At 47.1% G+C, this 19,988-nt stretch overlaps 1 protein-coding gene across 1 annotated transcript; it reads right to left on the bottom strand.

Annotated features, from left to right (window-relative positions):
- Positions 1 to 18,739: 18,739 nt before the first annotated feature.
- Positions 18,740 to 19,828, bottom strand: LOC107112786 (P2Y purinoceptor 1-like). Its single transcript, XM_015413970.1, has one exon. It carries the CDS (start codon positions 19,826 to 19,828, stop codon positions 18,740 to 18,742), a length of 1,089 nt encoding a protein of 362 aa, XP_015269456.1.
- Between the last annotated feature and the right edge of the window lie 160 nt (positions 19,829 to 19,988).

The following is a 19,988-nucleotide window of genomic DNA, read 5'->3' on the forward strand; positions in this document are numbered from 1 at the left end:
CTTCTGACAGCAAGTGAAGGCATTTTTTGCTTTGCTTTGATTGGCGTACTCCCAATTACTCTTTATTGTATTGTTGTATGTGTCAGTCTGTTTATATGCCGTTAATGAGTTATTTTATACGTAACCTTATTTTAAGTGCTGTTTTGATGCTCACTGCCTTGGGGGCCCTATTTGGGTGGAAAGGTGGCATAGATATGTTTTAAACAAAATAGTGCAAGAATCACATGTGCACTTTTGTCTGGACTACACCACTTCAGATGGCCAGTGGGGGACTCCATGTCTCCTCACATTTTTAAAAACTCCCTGAACTAACAAATCTAGTGTGTCAAGGAGAAGACCCGTCTGAGAACTACAGTTGTTTCATTTCAGTTTGATCCTCTACATGCCTACTCAGATGCAAGTTCCAATGTGTTCAATTGGACTTACTTCCCAGTAACTATGTATAGCTTTATACTGAAAACTACAGCCTAGGGTTGCTGGCTCGCCCCAGCCAGTGGCAGGGTATGGCAGGGTTGGGTTGCCAGTTCCAGGATGGGAAACTCCTAGAGATTTGGGGATGGAGCCTGGGGAGGACAGGGATCTCTGAGGGATATAATGACATAGAGACCAGACCAATACTCTCTCTAAGCTGTCGAGTCTTGTGAGCAACAATTCTACATTGTGAGCTACTGGCATTAAAGCTGTGAGCGAGCGATTTGGCTACTGCATAAATTAGTTTGCTCTGGAGCCATCCTTCCTGAGCTAAAAATGTGTGAGCCGGAGGCTAAAAAAACTGTGAGCTAGCTCACACTAACTCAGCTTAGAGGGAACACTGGACCAGACCACCCTCCAAAGGATCCATTTTTTCCAGGAGAACTGATCTCTTTAGTCTTGAGAGGAGCTGTAATTCCCGGGGGTCTCAAGGTTTCATCTGGAGGCTGGCATCCCTATTACAGCCTTCTATGACACTGGATTCCCATGTAAGGGAATGGAGCCCCCAGTGAAATTTTTGGCAAGGCTGTTTAGCTTAACCATCAGGCTTGATATTAAATCTTCTTGTGAATCCCTGTCCGTACTTGTCTTGAAGCGACAACCCATCTAATACTTCCCCACATAAGTGCAAGTGTTGGGAGTCTCTAATACGATGACATATTTATAAGCCTTGCTAGGACAGTTCAGAGTAGCCAGTGAGCCAGCTGGGTCTAATAAACAAGGACTTAAAGACTTTCTTGTACGGCCAAGCTTTCTGAAGTGGGTGGGCGAGTCTTGTTAGTGCTGGATTTCAGCTGGAGGCCATGTGTTGTACATCTTGGGCTGACTGTTTATCCTCTGTGCTATCGAGAAGTCCAGCGTGCCTGCCCTTGTCTTGCCAACAGCCATCAAAGGAGCCGCAGACAAATGATGAAGTCGGGGAGATTCAATGAGTCGTTCTCTGTTTTTATTTCCATTCATGCTCTGAATTGCTGACCTCCGATTAAACGACTCTTATTTCCTCAGCAGTCGAAATCGCTCATGTATTGGGCGTGCTTCAGAGTCTGTTAAATCTCTCTGGGCAACAAAATGGAACAGGTTTGCTGGGTGATAATGCACTAGAATTATTCACATTTCCCCGCCTACAGCAGTAAACGGGATGGCTTGATTGTATTTCTCTGTACAGATCAAGCTGCTACCATGCAGGGTGTGCATAGGTATATCTGTATAAATCCTGCCTCTATGAATGTGGCAGCCTAGTTATTGTCAGGGTCTATGCAGTGGAGGGGGGGGGCACACACCTTTTGGATGCACACCTTAACATGACAAGGGGGTTTGTGTGTGTCAGTGAAGCTGAGAGCAATACCTTAAGGGGTCTAAAACTCTTAGCAGAGTCACCCAAGGCAGAATGGTCACAGCTGAGACCAGACTAAACCACTTCTGACCAACTTAGGGCTGCCAAGTCCCCCCGGGGGGCGGGAAAACCCCCGCCGCAGAGGCCCGTTCCCAGCCGCCAGCAGATTGGGCCCCGGGGGGAACCCCGCCCTGACGTGCGCGTCACCAGGAAGTGACATTAGGACGGCGAGCACGCTGGGGACGGGGCCACGACCATCGGAGGGATAACTCTATGGTTTTCCCTCCGAGGGTCGTAGCCCCGCCCCCAGCGTGCCCGGCGTCCTAACGTCACTTCTGGGTGATGTGCGTGCGGCGTGCGCGCACGCTCCAGTCGCCGCCTGGGAGTCCCCCACTGCGGCGACTGCAACAACTTGGCAACCCTAGACCAACTGTCACCTCCAAAACCTTATTCTGACCTGGATAGCCTAGACTAGGCTGATCTTGTCAGATCTCAGAAGCTAAGCATGGTCGGCCCCAGCTAGTATTTGGATGGGAGACCTCCAAGGAAGACCAGAGTCATGATGCGGAAGCAGGCAGTGGCTTGACGGCACTCTCCACCATACGCAGTAGGGACGTATCTTGTCCATCTTAAAACAGCTATGCTATCTGCCGATTTGTTTCCAAATCCAATTTGTGCTGGTTTTGACCTCTGTAAATAGTCCAGGACCTGCATATCTAAAAGAGCATCTTTAGACATTTCCAGGAGTCTCCGCAGGGGCATTTTATTTGCCAAGGCTTTTAACCGGGTGAAAACTGCAGGTATCTTTTGTGCGAGAAAGGTTATTTGGATTTTATTTTGTTGGTTTTAAACGATGATGTGAAAGGGGGGGCGGGTAAATGTTTTAATTAATAAATAAGAAATTAACAGAGCACTCCAAAAAACATTTTCCAGGGAGTAAGCCCCACTGAGTAGCATTAAGCAGGATTCTGAGTAGGCCTGTTTAGGATTGCACTGTAATCAATTCACAATTTCCCCCTACGTGCAAAGTTCTGTGCTTAATCACAAATTCCAGTGGAAAAAACCACTTGTTTTCAGAGGGGAGATAGCCCTTCGATATTCAATGTAGTCTGAATTTAGCCCAGATTTTTTTTGGGGGGGGGAGGCCTGTAGCCAGGATTTTTTAAGTCAGGGGGTATTTCAATTTCTTAGGGGGCACTGGCTAATAGAATTAAAGGTAATTTAATTCAGTTTGGCCCCAGTCACACGTAAGGGTTTGGGCCGGAAGAGGGACGGATCGGGGCCACAGCAAACGGGTGCAATCCCACCGCAACATCTGGGAAGCGTTGCACACCTGTCCCCGATCCGGCCCTTCAGGCCGAAAATCCGTACTTAAAATAAACCACCTACTGAGGTGGATTTACCAGAAAGGCCGCATCAAGCGCGGCCGTGGGATCACCGGTGCGTCCTTCTGCCGGCGCATCCGAGGCTCCTGGCCGAACTGCACATGTGCACACATTAGGGCTGCCAAATGTGGGCGGGGGGCGGGGAATCCCCCACTTTGAAGCCCTGATTTCCGATGCGGCGGAATTGGGGCCCGGGGGAAGTGGGCAAGTGTCGTGGGCACGCTGGGGGCGGGGCCACGGCCATACAAGGCTCCCGGCAAAGACGGATTTGGCAACCCTAGCACACATGCGCAGCCGGCTGTCTCGGTCTCTGCTCGGTGGCTTCCTCCCCGTCATCTGATCATGCCGGGGAGCAATGGAGCGGCGGCTCAGGGGATCGATGTGATCCCGCCGCCGTGTGTTTCTTTTGGTGCAGCTCTGAATAGCCGCACTTTGCCCGTGTTTTTTTCTGCCGTGTGGCAGGGACCTTTGTGGGGAAAATAGAGAAGTGCTGTGTGGCTCCAGCCGAGCCATGGCATTCTGCACCAACTGAAGTTTCCAAATTGATTTTGAGGGGAGACCAATGTACAGTGTATTACAGTCTAGATGTTACATGGGATAGATCCAGGTGGCCAGATCAGCCGTATCAAGGTAAGGGGCCAATTCATGGGCTAGGCTGAGCTGAAGAACACTTTTTTTGCGGCTGCATTAACTTGCTTCTCCAGCAACACCACTGGGTCCAGTATAACCCCAAAACTCTTAACTGAGTCAGCAGAGGTCAGCTGAACTTTCATCAAAAGTGGGGATCACAATGTCCTTCAAGATCTCTGCCTTCCCAGCAAACAAGAGTTTGCTTGCTCTTAGCCAATTTACCACAGCACCCAGTCAGCAATTTAGGACCTCTAGCATATTTTGCCCCCCCCCCATAAAGGTGTGTTCAGAATTTATATCTTGAACAATGAGCCTCTGAAGTTAAATACCTCTTGCAAATGATAGCATTTCTCAGAGCATTTCTATGAGGTACGTCCCATTTCATTCCAGTAACGTGTGAGGCTCCTGGCCTCAATTAATGTGGACAGGGCACCGGCATGGAGTTATCTTTGAAGAAGAACAGTTTCCCAAGAAATACCAGGAATTGGATGAACATATTTTTCTCTGATTACCTGCTCTTGGCCAATTTACCAGAGTTCAGGAGTTGCATCTGCCAGCACTGTGCTTATTCCGATGTATCCAGGTCAACAGTCCTTAGGAACATATGGCTATGATTTGCTTGCCAGAAGCCCATTTCTGCCTTTATAAAGAAACCTAACGAGAATTGCTCAGTCGTGCGAAGCCTAAATGAGAAATGAAGAAAAGGCTCTTTACAGCAGCATCCCCTCCTGTGTCCTCCCAGTCCCCGATAGTGCACATTCTTGCTTTCATTTTATTTTATAGCTCGTTATATTTATTTATTTATTATTCTTCTTTACTATGCTTATAGTCCACTGAGACTCAAGGTGGATTACGAAGTATAAATCAACGTGTCAATAGGAGACGCTTGTACTAGGACTGCAGAAATCTGGAAGAGCCACAGAATATTAGACACGGTTCAGAATGCAGAGACATTCTCGGGATGGCGGGGTTTGGGGAGGGAAGGACTCCGGGAGGGTATAATGCCATACAGTCCACCCTCCAAAGCGGCCCATTTTCTCCAGATACCTCTAGTCTGGAGATCCTCTGTAATTCCAGAAGATCTTCAGGTCCCACCTAATGCTACTGGCAGGGAATGGGCAGGTACACTGTTTCAGAAGGGCTAGGCAGAGACTTGTGCTGCTGTCACAGGGTCGGGGCAGATGAACTCACCACTGTCATTGGAGAGAGGCAGGTGGACATACCACCATTGGTGGCAGGAAGGAGGCAGGTGCCTTGTAGTAGAGTTGTCGGGTCCCCCCTGGCCACCGGTGGGGGATTGGGGGGGCGGGTAGGGTTTCCAGACTCAGGCTGGGAAATCTGGGGCTGGAGCCTTGTCAGCTAGCTGCCATTGTATCTGGTGTTACCTGTTTAACGCGTCTTGGGCTCTTCCCCCCCCCCAGTTCCTGTAGCTTCATTATGCTTCTTTGTACTTTGCGGAACTGGCCAAGGTCATGCAGCTGGTGGTGGGAGTCGGTGCTTCGCTCAGCTTGTTATGGGTATCTCCCCTGTGAACTGAACCTGTGTTGATTGTACTGAACTGTTACGTTCCCATGAAAAGGGTGCGCATTTCCAAGTTCTATTCCTGCCAGCGGGAACTGGGCTCATTGGCCCTAACCTGGTTCAAATCCCTTTATTATGTTATACCTGTGTATGGGTAGTCATTCCTAACAATGTCCTTGTTCCTGCTTGAACCATCGCTTTGAAATAAACCTTGCTTTGAATCAAACGTGGAGTTATTTCGAATGCCTGGGGATCCAACAAGCCTTTGGGAGGACAGAGGCCTCAGTACCACAAAATCCACCCTCCAAAGCATCCATTTTTCCAGGGGAACTGCTCTCTGTGGTCTGGAGATAAGCTGTAATACCAGGAGATCCTGAGGTCCCACCCGGAGGCTGGCATTTCCTACCTTGCTGTGAGGGATGCATGAGAAGCAGGAGTCCCACTCAGGTGGAAGGCATGGAAGTGGTGGAGGAGCCCACACAAAAGCACTCTGCCTAGTGCCCAGCCACCACCCAGAGGTAGCCAGGGGGCCTGAATGAATCAGAGAAGCTCTCCCATTACCATCACCCAAGCTTCTGCCCTTGTACGAGAAGGGTAGGAAGCCCTGTCTTTCCTGGCAAAGCCACAAGAACTTGGCCATACTTCAAAAGTTCACTTGCCTGTTAGGTTTGGTAATTGGGAGCGAATTGCTTCGGCACTGACTTCATTTACAGTTGGAGCACCAAAGATCAGAACAAGTTTCAACGCGAGCCAGGAAATAGCGGTAAACTAGCAATGGCTGTCAGGTTTCTCATTGATCTTGTTTATCTCCGGTCTGTGTTTGTATAATTACACATAAGCCTACAGCACAAAGGGTACCACATTTCATTTCAATGTTCTGGATGGTATTTTTTAACATTGGGATGTCAAAGTAGTTTATGTTTACAAGATGTGCCAGAGAAAGGAAGAAAGGCCAACCTTAGGTATTTGTTTAGTATGTACAAATCTGTTGTGTTTATCTACTCCGGTTGCTTTCTCATAAACTTGTATATTCTTGTTGCCATGGCCTTTCGCAGCAGGATAAAAATTAAATGTCATGTCTGAAACCTGAAACCTAAATCTATGACATGCTCGTGGCCACCCAGTAAGTCTGATGTGGAAACTGGGTGTGATTCTCCACATGAAGCTGCCTTATACTGAATCGAACCCTTGGTCCATCAAGGTCAGTATTGTCTACTCAGACTGGCAGCGACTCTCCAAGGTCTCAGGCTGAGGTCTGTCACATCACCTCTTACCTGGTCCTTTTAACTGGAGATGCCCAGGATTGAACCTGGGACCTACATGCCAAGCAAATGCTTTGCCACATTGCCACAGCCCCTTCTCTCATAGCCAAAACCAACACGCACATACACATTCTCTGCCCTTGATAACAGTGCAGTTCTTAAGCAGGCTTCCAGCCTTCGGAACCCATTGACTTGGGTGTATCTCTTCTTAGGTTTGCACTGAGAAGTTTGGATTCAACCAGCTTTTCCTCTGGGGGGAAGGTAGGGTTGCCAGCCTCCAGGTGGGGCCTGGAGATCTGGAGTTACAACTGATGTCCAGACGACAGACATTGAGTCCCCTGGAGAAAATGGCTGCTTTGGAGGGTGGAGTCTATGACATTATACCCAGCTGAGGTTCTCCCCCGTCCAAACTCGACACTCCACAGGCTGTGCCTCCCAAATCTCCAGGTATTTCCCAACCTGGAGCTGGCAACCCTTTGACCCCCCCCCCCCGCGGGGAGACGCCACAAAGACAGGAGGAGGAGGAGGAGCAGGAGATTGGATTTATACCCCGCCCTTCACTACCCAAAGGAGTCTCAGAGTGGCTTACAAACTCCTTTCCCTTCCCCTCCCCACAACAGACACCCTGTGAGGTAGGTGGGGCTGAGAGAGCTCTTGACAGAAACTGCTCTTTTTCAAGAACAGCTCTTATCAGAACTATGGCTTGCCCAAGGTCATCCAGCCAGGTGCAAGTGGAGGCGTGGGGAATCAAACCCAGTTCTCCCAGATTAGAGTCCGCGCACTTAACCACTACACCAATCAGTTAAAGCTGTGTGGAATGGGGGCAGGCTGTAGTAATGAGGAAAACTGAGCAAGACTGAGTGAAAAATCTGCCTGGATTCAGACCAGAATGTCTGTGTATTCTCTCTTGAATAGAACATGTAGTTTGGCTTTCAGTCTACCTGGGGTCAGATCTAGCCAGATTTATTGCCCAGTCTCTCCCAATTCTACTTCCTACTATGGCCTCCATCCCACATGGCTTTTGTTCATGTAGATCCCATGGCCCCCAGCATAGCCTTTTTGGGTGGTCAAAGGGGACGCCTCCTCTCTGTCTCACCAGTGGAAAAGCAGGTAGAATCCAACCCCTCTGCGCACACACTGTTCACAAGGAGCCCTGGGACTCCAGCCTTCTGTGTGAGATCAGGCTACAGAAAATGATCTTCTCGCTTGTGGGTTTCAAACAAATCAAAGCAACTCATCAGGGAAAGTCCATTCCAAAATGTTTATTTCTTGGTTATCGTGAGCATGCCCAGAGAAGGCCTGGCTTCTCTCATGCACGTCAAAGGCCAGTCTGTGTGTAGCCACAGCTGACGTGATAAATCTTCACCCTACTTCTAAACAACCTCATAAAAAATTAGTTTGGCAAGCACAGTTTGATTCCCCCCCCCCCATGGAAGGATCTCTGCAAAACTTCGAACCTGCTTGTTGAACTAGAGCATTTTTTTACAACTCCTGAACTTCTTGAGTTGTTTGAAAGGAAGAAAGAAAGACAAATGAGGAAAAGAACACTGCACGCTATGAGATCTTCTGTGTTACGCAACACATACAGGTTCCTGGAAGGGATCCGCACTCAAGTTAATCATTGATTTCAGCGCATTCAGGCCTATACCTTTCCTCCACTGCATTTTGCTGCAAACTAGTGGTGTGTTTTTGTTTTCTGGTCTCTTCCTCTCTGGATCCTCTCATGAGCTATGGGCCCTGACCCGAGATGACAGCAAATCATGCAATTAATTCAGCAAAGCAAGTAGACATCTTTGTTATGTCATCAGAAATGGCTATTGGTTCCCCATTCTACTTAATTGCAAGACTTTGACAGCGCTCAGCTGATATAAGCCATCATCCAAAAAGTAGCTTTCGGTGAGATAAGTCTGTGTGTCCGGGTGGAAAGAGGCATTACAAGAAGCACCTTGGCGATGCTGTGCTGCTCTTTTCACTCTTCCTAATAACATGCAGCACAACATGTGACTTTAACATGAGCTCACTGCACAGTGTGTTTCTTTGCCTGGCAGCCAGCCAGTTGTGCTCAGTGGGGAAGGGGGGGAAGCAGAGGGTGATGACCTTTCAGTACAAGGAAGTAAAAAAAGATACCCAGAAAGTAGCTTGATTTTTCTTATAATATTAGGCGTACAAGGAGGAGGAGCAGGAGGAGATTGGATTTATGCCCTGCCCTTCACTACCTGAAGGAGTCTCAGAGTGGCTCACAATCTCCTTTCCCTTCCTCTCCCCACATCAGACACCCTGTGAGGTAGGTGGGGCTGCGAGAGCTCTTGAGAGAACTGCTCTTGAGAGAACAGCTCTGAAATAACTTGTAACTGACCCAAGATCACACCAGCAGCTGCATGTGGAGGCATACGGAATCAAACCCTGTTCTCCAGATTAGAGTCTGCCGCTCTTAACCACTACACCAAACAGAGCCAGGTTGGCACAATGGTGAAGACTAAGACTGTTGACATCCAACAGAAGAAGTATCTGAACAAGTGAGCCGTGACTCACGAAAGCTCATACCCTAAAACAAATTTTGATAGTCTTTAAGGTGCTTCTGGACTCTTACTCTTTTCTGCTGTTGTCACCTAGGTTTCAAATCCCACTCAGTCATGAAGCTTACTGGGTCCAGGTAATCCTTCAAAGGCTGCTCTACTTTGCAGGGTTGTTGTGAAGATAAAATAGGGGGAAGATCCCTGACGAGGCGACGGGGGCTCCCTCCTGGGAAATCTTCAGGAGGTGCTGCAAGGCCCGCCTGTTGGGTAGGGCTTTTGAGGCGGTTCGAATGGGAGGTATCTTTTGGGGGGGATTTGGGATTTGCTATTTTATGTTTGGTTTTAACTGTAAATATAACTGTTATCGTAAGCTGCCTTGAACCACAAGAAAAGGCAGGATATAAATGTTTTAGTCAAATAAAATAAGTAGGGAATACCATCCTGAGCCCCTTGGAGAAAGGGTGGGGTAAAAATAAAATAACTCGGCCTTCAAAAGTAAGCTCCACTGAGCTCAGTGGAGCCGATTCCCATGTAGGTGTGCATAATTAGGTGTGCAGACCTGTCTTTCTAAGGGATGCAACCAAAGCACCATGGCTAGCTGAGGCCCCCATTGTACAGGGACTCTGTAATGATTCTCATTGTAACCCCCCCGGGGGCCCCCCACACACACACACGCACACACAATGTTCCCTTGGGGTTTTTTTGAACATGGGAGTGTTATGTACTGATAGAGTGACATAGATGGGACAGAGAGCTACAGACTGGACTTAAAAACATTCCATCACAATTTTTTCAATAACTGGACATCCAATATGTAACTGTAAATATTTATAGTTATTCATTTAGTAAATGCTTATTCCACCCTTCGTCCAAGGAGCTCAGCATACATCGTGCAGCTCTCCACCGTTCATCCGCCCAACAACCCTGCGAAATAGTTTAGGCTAAGAGAGGGAGAAAGGCCAGAGGTATCCCAGCAAGCCTCCACAGCAGCGCACGCATTCGAACCTGGGTTTCCCTGCTCACGGTTTAACAGCTACATCGTTCTATTCATTTAAAACGGGTCTGAACAACGTATGACACACCGGCCCATGTTCCACATCTGGAAGCTTATTATGAGTTCAGTAAACTTCCATTTTTGCTGCCTGCTCTGACTGTAAAAATGAAGAGAGAGAAGCCCCTGGAAAGCAGCAATGGGTGGCTAACGGGCTTGGCAGATGGGATTCAAAGGCACATTGGGTCAGGTGTTTCTGCAGTTTATGCACCACAGTTGTGGATGGACACAACTTACTAGACTTAATTGTTGTAGACTTGCCAACTTGCTATTCTTGGGGACTTAGCAACTTGCCTGGTGGGTGCTGTGATTCAATGGAAGAGTCTCTGCTTTACATGCAGAGTGTTCTGGCTTCAGTCCCTGGCATCTCCAGTTAAAAAGGACCAGGCAGTCGGTGATGTGAAGCACCATGATGGCCTGAGACCCTGGAGAGCTCTTGCCAGTCTGAGTAGACCATATTGATCTTGATGGGGGTCTGATTCAGTATAAGGAAGCTTGTTGTGTATCCATTTGATCAGAATCCTATTTATGTCCTGACGTCTAATATCAATAGGCAGTTCACATATGTGATAACCATTCTGTACAAATGTTTGCAAATGCCACTTCTGACTTAAGAAGAAGAGTCATTTATGGACCTATACAAACTGGACCGATTTCTGATGTTACAGAAGAAGTGCTATCTACCAAATGTTTTCTACATTCATCTGATGTTGTGTTCTGAAATACTCAGTGAGGAACTCTATTTTTACCTCTTTATTTAGAACATTTCTATGCTGCCCTCCCACCCAGTTCAGGGTTCCCAGAAAACATTTCCACTTGCAGTGGAGATGCTCATCTGAACAGATAAGGTGATGGGGATTGATATCTGCTTTGAAGGAAGAGGGGGTGGAATACACAGTGCAACCCTCCCTCTCTTCCTCCCTGTCAGTCCAGTAACCATTGCAATCTCCAGTGTTCTTACCCTCATGTGCCCTCTGCCCTAGCAGCTGGATGGGGGAAGAAAATATCTGCATATGCGGGTGCCAGCTAGGGTCTGCATCCGTGCATAAATATCCCTTAGCTTGACAGGCCATTAGTCTGTGCAAGTTTCCCCTTCAAGCATTATAAGAAGTGATTACATACACATCCAGCTAGCCGTGATCTATTTATAATGTCTGGACCAGCTCTAAAAAAAAGTTCCACTGTTCCTTTAAAAAATAAAGTTGTAATTCAGCCATGTTTTTGTTGTTGTTCAGTCACACAGTTGAGTCTGACTCTTCATGACCCCATGGACCACATCACTCCAGGCCCTCCTGTCTTCTGCTGTCCTCCGGAGTTTGCTCAATTTCATGTTCATTGCATTGGTAACACTGTCTAACCATCTCATCCTTTGCCGTCCCCTTCTTCTGTTACCTTCAATCTTCCCCAGCATCAGTGTCCCAGCCTCGTAATCTGACAACAGCCAAAAGGACTTGAAAACAGAATAGCCAGTATCACTATGTCTTTGTATATGTCCGTGGTACAGTCAGATTGGGAGTACTATGTATAGTTCTAGATGACTTCAGCTTTTAAAAGGATGCCTCAGAGCTGTGTAAGTGCAGAAAAGGGCATCCAAAACGGTTGTGGTGCACTTTCCCAATAAGGAAAGATGTTTGAGGTTTTGAAGTGTGGAGAAAAGATGACTGAAGTCTATTGTCAGACTGCTGATTGATGTATACATACACACCACAAGGGAATGCATAGCCAAAATTAGATATAATTTACAACCACACATTTTTATGTGGGAACGCAGAAATCAGGGAGAAGATCCATAATCCTAATAAGGGCACTATTTGGCCAGACAGTATAAAATGTACAAGAACCATTCAGCACCTATTTTGGCTTATTATACCAACAATTGAACAAAGTTTGAGTCCAGTGGCACCTTTAAGACCAACGAAGTTTTATTCACAGTACAAGCTTTTCTGTGCAAGCACACTTCCTCAGATACTGGAAGTATGCTTGTACACGAAAGCTTATACCGTGAATAAAACTTTGTTGGTCTTAAAGGTGCCACTGGACTCAAACTTTGTTCTGCTGCTTCAGGCCAACATGGCTACCCCAACTGAATCTATACCAACAATTGTTCTTGGTGCATATGTGTATTGATGTACTAATGACCACGGAAGACGGCCCACTGGACCTAAACATGTCTGGTCCTGTTTATTATGGTTGTAGTCTTATTTTTATGCCATCAACCTGTGGATATTGATTTGTACCAGGACTTTTTTGGTAGAAAAAGCCCAGCAGGAACTCATTAGCATAATAGGCCACACTCAATAGCATAAACTCATTAGCATATTAGGCCATGTCCCAACAGCACAGCTCATTAGCATATTAGGCCACACCCCATGTTACCAGAAGTGAACTCCGTTCCTGTGCGTTCCTGCCCAAAAATAGCCCTGATTTGTACTATTTAATGTACATTGAGAATACTTAGGTGGTTTCTATTTAGAGGCTATATTCAAGGCCTATGTTTTTAATCTGTATTTTAAGTGCAGGGTGAGCTCCTGTCTCTAGTTCCAGCTCCTGTCAACCTAGCAGTTCGAAAGCAAGAAATTGCAAGTAGATAAATAGGGACCACTTCGGTGGGAAGGTAACAGCGTTCCGTGCGCCTTGGTGTTTAGTCATGCCGGCCACATGACCACGGAAACGTCTTCGGACAGCGCTGGCTCTTCGGCTTTGTAACGGAGATGAGCACCGCAACCCTAGAGTCGGATTCGACTGGCTTTCGAGCAAGGGAACCTTTACCTTTACCTTTACAGTAAATTTATTTAAATCATTTTTAAACTATATTTCTACTCAACCTTCATGGTACCTAGTGGAGTCTGTCGTCTTCATTTGGTGTTTGTGGGCTTCCAGGAGATATCTCATTGCCAACTGTAGGAAATAAGATTCATAATCGACAGTCTGCACTAACTATTCCGTAGATCCAAACCTTCTTGATATGTGTCAATCAGCAATTTCATCGGAGAAAGTACCATGAATTCCCTCCCACACCGGGTGATTTCCCAGAGAGACATGATAGAAAGCATGCATTCCATTTTATGAGAAACTGAGTCATGATCTAAAACCCAGTAAAAAACAGCTGCCCGCTAGTAACAACGCACTCCTAAGCACAGTTACATCCTTCTAAGTTCTCTGGAATCAGTGGGCTCAGAAGCGTGTAACTCATAAACCCGAGGCTGCTGTACACTGAATCAGACCTTTGGGCCATCAAGAACAGTATTTTCTTCCCAGACAGGCAGTATCTTTCCAAGGTCTTAGGCAGAGGTCTTTCACATCACCGACTACTCATTCCCTTTAACTGGAGATCCTGCATGCCAAGCAGATGCTCTGCCACCAAAAAGGCATACTTTCCTTGATGGAATCAGTTGTGTGAATACACATGAAGCTGCTTTATACTGATTTGGCCCATCAAGGTCAGTACTGTCTACTTGGACTGCAACTCTCCAGGGTCGCAGATACAGGTCTTTTACATCACTTCCTGGCACAGGTTCTTTGAACTGGAAAAGATGCCAGGGACTGAACCCGGAACCTTTTGCATGCAAAGCTGATGCTCTTCCACTGCACCACAGCCCCTCAAAATCTACCTGTGACTCTGCTGGGAATCAAACCCAGAATCTTTGAATCTCTTCACCCTTCACCCACCCAACAGCCAGTTTGGTGTGGTGGTTAAGTGTGCGGACTCTAATCTGGGAGAACTGGGTTTGATTCCCCACTTCTCCACTTGCACCTGCTGATGTGACCTTGGGTCAGTCACAAGCTCTGGCACAGCTGTCCTGGAAAAAGAGCAGTTTGTGTCAGAGTTCTCTCAGCCCCACCCACCTCACAGGGTGTCTGTTGTGGGGAGGGGAAGGGAAAGGAGTTTGTAAGCCACTCTGAGACTCCAAGTGAAGGGCAGGGTATAAATCCAATCTCTTCTTCTTCTCTAGAAGCCCAGTTGTCAGCTAAGCTGCCAATAGTGTGGTGTGTGTTTCCATTTCATGTGCATTCTTTTCCCTTGTGCTTAATTGCCTCTTCGCTGCAATGCATATCTCTCAAGGCCACTGGAGGAGTTGCTGTGTCTCTGCACAGAACGAGTTACCTGTTTTGCTTTTGCAGCCGTTAGTTCTCAGCCTACTGCCCGCGCGCGGGAACCCCTGTAATTGGGTACTACGTGGGGAGGGCTGTATATGAAATTATGTGCATAGATCACCCGCCATTCCTAACAGTGTTCATGTTAATGCATCTATGGCTTTTCAATAAAGTAAAACCTTCCTGGAAGCGTGTACTTCGTTGTTTTGCTGTGGGTCCTGACAGCAGTGTACTATCCACTGTGCCGCAGAGCCATCTAACTGTCCTTAGGAGGGCACTGCGATTCACCGAACTACAACTGGATCTCCCACAGACTTCTTTTAGCAGGGAGCACAATATTAATAAAAGCATGCCAATTTGAGCTGAACCCTGTTGGGGGGGAAAGGGGGGTGGTGTTTAACCCTTTCCCCGCTGCATCATTTCCCCTCCTAAAATCCTTCTCCCTGACCAAAGTCACCGTTTGCCCTGCTCTGATCCATTTGGTGCCTGGCCCTCACCCAACACTACAACTGCATTTCATTAAAAAGAACAAGGTTCCTCTATTTAACATGGACTTTGGCTCTTAGATTAACAGGAATTATATTGTGTTTTTCTTAAAGCAGACTATAAACCGTGCATTCAGCTCCTGCAAAACAGGCTTTACATTCTCAAGACGTCTGATCATGGTCTCCCCACACCCACCCCGCAACCAGAGTCGACAGCCAGAGATTTCTTTACAAGTACAGTCGCCAGCAGGCCTGGAGAAAACTGCCCTGTCTCCACTTAATGTGTGGGAAACGGGAAGCTGATGCTTTTCATGGCATTCAGGTAAACAACATCCCTAAGTAACATCCCGTCCCATTATGTCTCTATTAAAGAGACATTTTTCTCCATGTCTGTTGTCCACCCTACCTACAAGCAGGGGAGAAGTACAGTTCATATCTCTCTATGTTTCCAAATGCCAGAATGGCAGGGGCCAAATATCCATCCCAATACATGGCACTGTGTTCATTTTGCATGTGTATTTTCTGCCCCCGGCAACTCCTTAAGTCACTTGGCCAGACTGCAAATTAATCCGGTACCAACAAGACTCAGAGGACAAGGACCATCACCTTACCAATTACAGCATACAGTGTACCAAACACAATGTGCTGCATGGCCCAGTGATGTTTTCTGACATAAAACCAAACAGGCCTCAAAATGTTGTGTAAAATTGCACAGGGTGGAAAAAAAATGTATTCTTTGCAAGTTACTTGTGCGTTACTCTCAAGATAGCCAGTCTGGCTGGGTCACAAACAAAAAAGCAAATCAGGGCATTGAAATCACATATCTGAAAATGGAATGCTTCAGTCTGCTAGACGGCAAACACAATGGGTGGACTAAAACTATTGGGTTCTTGAGCACAGCACTGATAAATAGTCTCCTAACTGATGGATGCATGTGAAATGCTAAATGTTTTGTGATTAGGCCACCATCTGCCGAAAGTGACTAAATGCATTTGCGTTAGCAAACAGCCCAGCGCTCCCAAAATAGCTGAAAAATGGAGTGACCTTTTTATTCTGTCCAGGGAAGAGCTGGATGTAGCTCAAAGGCTTGTGTCTTGTTACAGCTGCTGCAGTACAAGTTGTTACTTTATCTGATCTGAAATGACGGCTTACAAGAGTGGTGTTTTTAACTAGGTAAACTTGGCCCAGTCACTGGCTTGGGTCCCTTTGAATTTACAAAGATTTCCAATGCCAAAGTATAACTTCTTCACCTCTCCTGCTCCTGCGGCAACCCCAAGTGTCCCCACCCAATTCTTCTCCTGGGAGACCGGAGACCCCCAAGTACAGTGCAAAGGGAGAGTCAGATGTCTGCTGTAGGACCTTCTACTACCAGAAATTATTGGCAGGAGGGCCCATGGCTCAGTGGCAGAGCATTTGCTTGGCATGCAGAAGGACCCCAGTTCCATCCCCAGCATCTCCAGATGAAAATATCAAGTAGGAGGTGATGTGAAAGACCTCCACCTGAGATCCTGGAGAGCCGCTGCCAGCCTGAGTAGACAACAGTGACCTGCATGGACCAATGAACTGATTTAGTATAAGGCAGCCTTCATATGTGTAAAACCCACTATCTCTCAAATTTTCCTCACACGGTTGCTGTGAGGGTATCTTTGCATGATCCTATGGATGCCCCTCACCGTGTCCCCACCCAATTCTTCTCCTGGGAGACCGGAGACCCCCAAGTACAGTGCAAAGGGAGAGTCAGATGTCTGCTGTAGGACCTTCTACTACCAGAAATTATTGGCAGGAGGGCCCATGGCTCAGTGGCAGAGCATTTGCTTGGCATGCAGAAGGACCCCAGTTCCATCCCCAGCATCTCCAGATGAAATTATCAAGTAGGAGGTGATGTGAAAGACCTCCACCTGAGATCCTGGAGAGCCGCTACGAGCCTGAGTAGACAACAGTGACCTGCATGGAGCAATGAACTGATTCAGCATAAGGCAGCTTCATATGGTCCTATGTGCACTATCTCTCAAATTTTCCTCACACAGTTGCTGTGAGGGTACCTTTGCATGATCCTATGGATGCCCCTCACCAGCCTCCTTGGGGAAGAAAAGATATGGATAAGATCAAGAAATAAAAACACTAATTCTGGCGTTTTCTGAGAAAAAAATATTTGTGATTAAACAAACCAAAATAAAAACAACACACAACAATTAGACTGTCAGGATAAGCTGTCAGCTTCACTGGTTAACATCCAAGTGAAACTGTTCAGTTTTTCATCCAACAGGTTACTTGCTCGTGGGGTGTCCCAGAAGTGGATGAATTGCCTTTGGAAGGCAGCATCATGTGACAGAGACCACGCACATTCCTGATGGGGCAACCTGGCTTTAGAACTCAAACTTTACAATCCTTGCTGTCAAATCAACAGCAGATCTCTCAAATGACCACAGACAATGTAAAACAGACAAGTATAACATCGTTACGTCTCTGCATCATTAAAAAAAGTATTTTAAAAACTGATCATAAGCACCAAAGGAATTTTTACAAATGAGTAAATAACACCTAATTCGGTCCCCCCCCCCCAAGAATTATCACCGCATGGTAGTATGCATTTCCTCCAACATGTACTAAACCACATTGACCAATGCACTCACTTCAGATAATAATGTCTGCACATTTTGACTCACCAGAACAGAACTGTGCAAGTAAGGCCATTCAAGTTTCTAGTCCCCAGACATTTTTTTCCCTTTCCTGGTAACTCATGTGCTTTCATAGATAACTCGCTGGGAAATGCAGGCAAGTAGCTACTAACAAGCCTGTAATAAATCTGTAAGCATCTCTGTTTCTGTCTCAACTGGTTAAGTAACACTTCCTGATGGGGCAACTCGGCTTTAGAACTCAAACTTTAGACTCTTGCAGGTTCCTGATACAATCCTTGCTGACAAATCAACAGCAGATCTCTCAAATGACCACAGACAAAAACCAGACAAGTACAACATCATTATGTCTCTGCATCATAAAAAAAGTATTTTAAAATCTGATCATAAGCACCAAAGGAATTTTTACAAATGAGTAAATAACACCTAATTCAGTCCCCCCCCCCCAAGAATTATCACCGCATGGTAGTATGCATTTCCTCCAACATGTACTAAACCACATTGACCAATGCACTCACTTAAGATAATAATGTCTGCACATTTTGACTCACCAGAACAGAACTGTGCAAGTAAGGCCATTCAAGTTTCTAGTCCCCAGACATTTTTTTCCCTTTCCTGGTAACTCATGTGCTTTCATAGATAACTCGCTGGGAAATGCAGGCAAGTAGCTACTAACAAGCCTGTAATAAATCTGTAAGCATCTCTGTTTCTGTCTCAACTGGTTAAGTAACATTACATGTGGGTCTGTAGAATCAGCCCTCTGTAAGATATTGAACAGCTACAAATTCTGAATTTGTGCAGGTTGCCATTTGGAATGGCCTTAACATGCAGTCTCCAACACAGAGAAATGGCTATTGTCTCAGATATTCAGCAGGTGTATAGAAACAGAAGATTCTGGGTAAGCCTTAGTGTCGCTTTCACAAAGCAAGGAACTCATATTGCACACACAGGTGTCTATATATGCCACGAGCAATCCTGCACACAGCTGGGAAGCTTCAGTGGAATTTAAGCAGCCCAGCAGCACAAAATTGCTGTCATAATGAACAAACAGGTGTAAAGCTGTGAACGTAAATGAAATAGGCAGGTGAGGAAAGGGCTACAAAACTGAGCCACCCATTGTGCACCTTTTGGTAACCCTTTTCAGCAGTGCACTGGTGCAATATTGACACACACACACATTCTACTGTTGCCTCCGTTCACCATCTTCACTTCTTGAAAAAAACCATGCTGGCCTAGAGACAACAGAGGGGTGCAACAAATGAGTATGTGCACCACAATCAACACAGATGCTGTCATCGCTCGTAAAGACTAATGTCCATCACCAGAGAAAAGAGGTACCCTGAAAGAGGAAAGCTCAGAGATCATCAGATGCCTCCTCACATTCTTCATTGAGCACGATGCTTACTTTCTTCAGGTCCAAAGAGCGGTGGGCTGGGCTTTGCAAAAGAGACCCCAGGATGCGAGTGGCCCTACGGCAGAAGGTCCTTAGCCGTGTCACAAGGTCCTCATTGGCCATCAGGTACAGGAGGGGGTTGAGGGAACTGTTCAGGCTGGCCAAGCCTCGAGTCACTTGGTAGGAGACGTAGATGTTTTTTAAAGTCTGGGTACAAGATCCCTGGAGTTGCCACCTGCGGGACAGCAAGTTAAGGTTCCTGAAGACGTGGTAGGGTAGGAAACAGACGGAGAAAAGCACCATCACCAGAATCGCCAGTCTGATGCTCCTCCGCTTGAGGTTGGGGTCCACGTTGCTGTTCCTCTGGAGGGCCACGACCACATGGCAGTAGCATCCGATGATGATGAGAAAAGGGATGACAAAGCCGGTCACGGTGATGGCCAGGGTATAGGGCAGGTAGGTGCTCAAGTTCTCGTGGCCCGTGGTGTCATGACACCGAGTGCCCGTCTGGTCCATTTTGCTGAAGATGAAGTCTGGGGATAGCTGGAGGATGACCCAGCCCCAGACCAAGACGCTGAGCAGGAAAGCAGGACTGAGTGTCTGACATCTGCCCAGCATCCTCAGTGGGTACACAATGCCCAGGTAACGATGCACACTGATGCAGGTCAGGAAGCCAATGCTGGCGTAAAGGTTGAGGTGAAAGAGAGCCCGGGTCAGCCGGCACCACTCTTTGCCAAAGAGCCACACGCGGCCCTGGAGGTAGTAGGACACCAAGAAGGGCAACGTGACCACGTAAAGCAAGTCGGCCACACTGAGGTTGCACATCAGCACACTGAGGGTACTCCAGCTGCTCTTCCAAGAGCTTGCGCACAAGTTCCACAAGCCCAGCCCGTTCCCCAGAAGTCCCAGCAGGGACACGACCAGGTAAACAGAGGGCAGGAACCACTCGGCGAATCCCGTGTTCACGGGACACACAATTTCAATGTCTGCGCCGGTGCCCAGGCTGGAGTTGGCCAAGCCACCCGCCCACGTCTCTTCCTTCAAGTTCATGGCGAAGGCAAAGTGGGCAGGAGAAAGAGGCGCCTGGGATTCGATCCTCCGAGGATGTGCAGTCAGGGAAACAAGCAGCTGCAGCAGGGGGAAAGCCAACAGGTGCCGATTCTCTGGATTCCCAACTGAAGATGCAGCAAAGAAGACTCCATCAGTGGGC

This window comes from Gekko japonicus, unplaced genomic scaffold (genome assembly GCF_001447785.1).
Source record: "Gekko japonicus isolate JY-2015 unplaced genomic scaffold, Gekko_japonicus_V1.1 scaffold2001, whole genome shotgun sequence".
In the NCBI taxonomy this organism is placed as follows: domain Eukaryota; kingdom Metazoa; phylum Chordata; class Lepidosauria; order Squamata; family Gekkonidae; genus Gekko; species Gekko japonicus.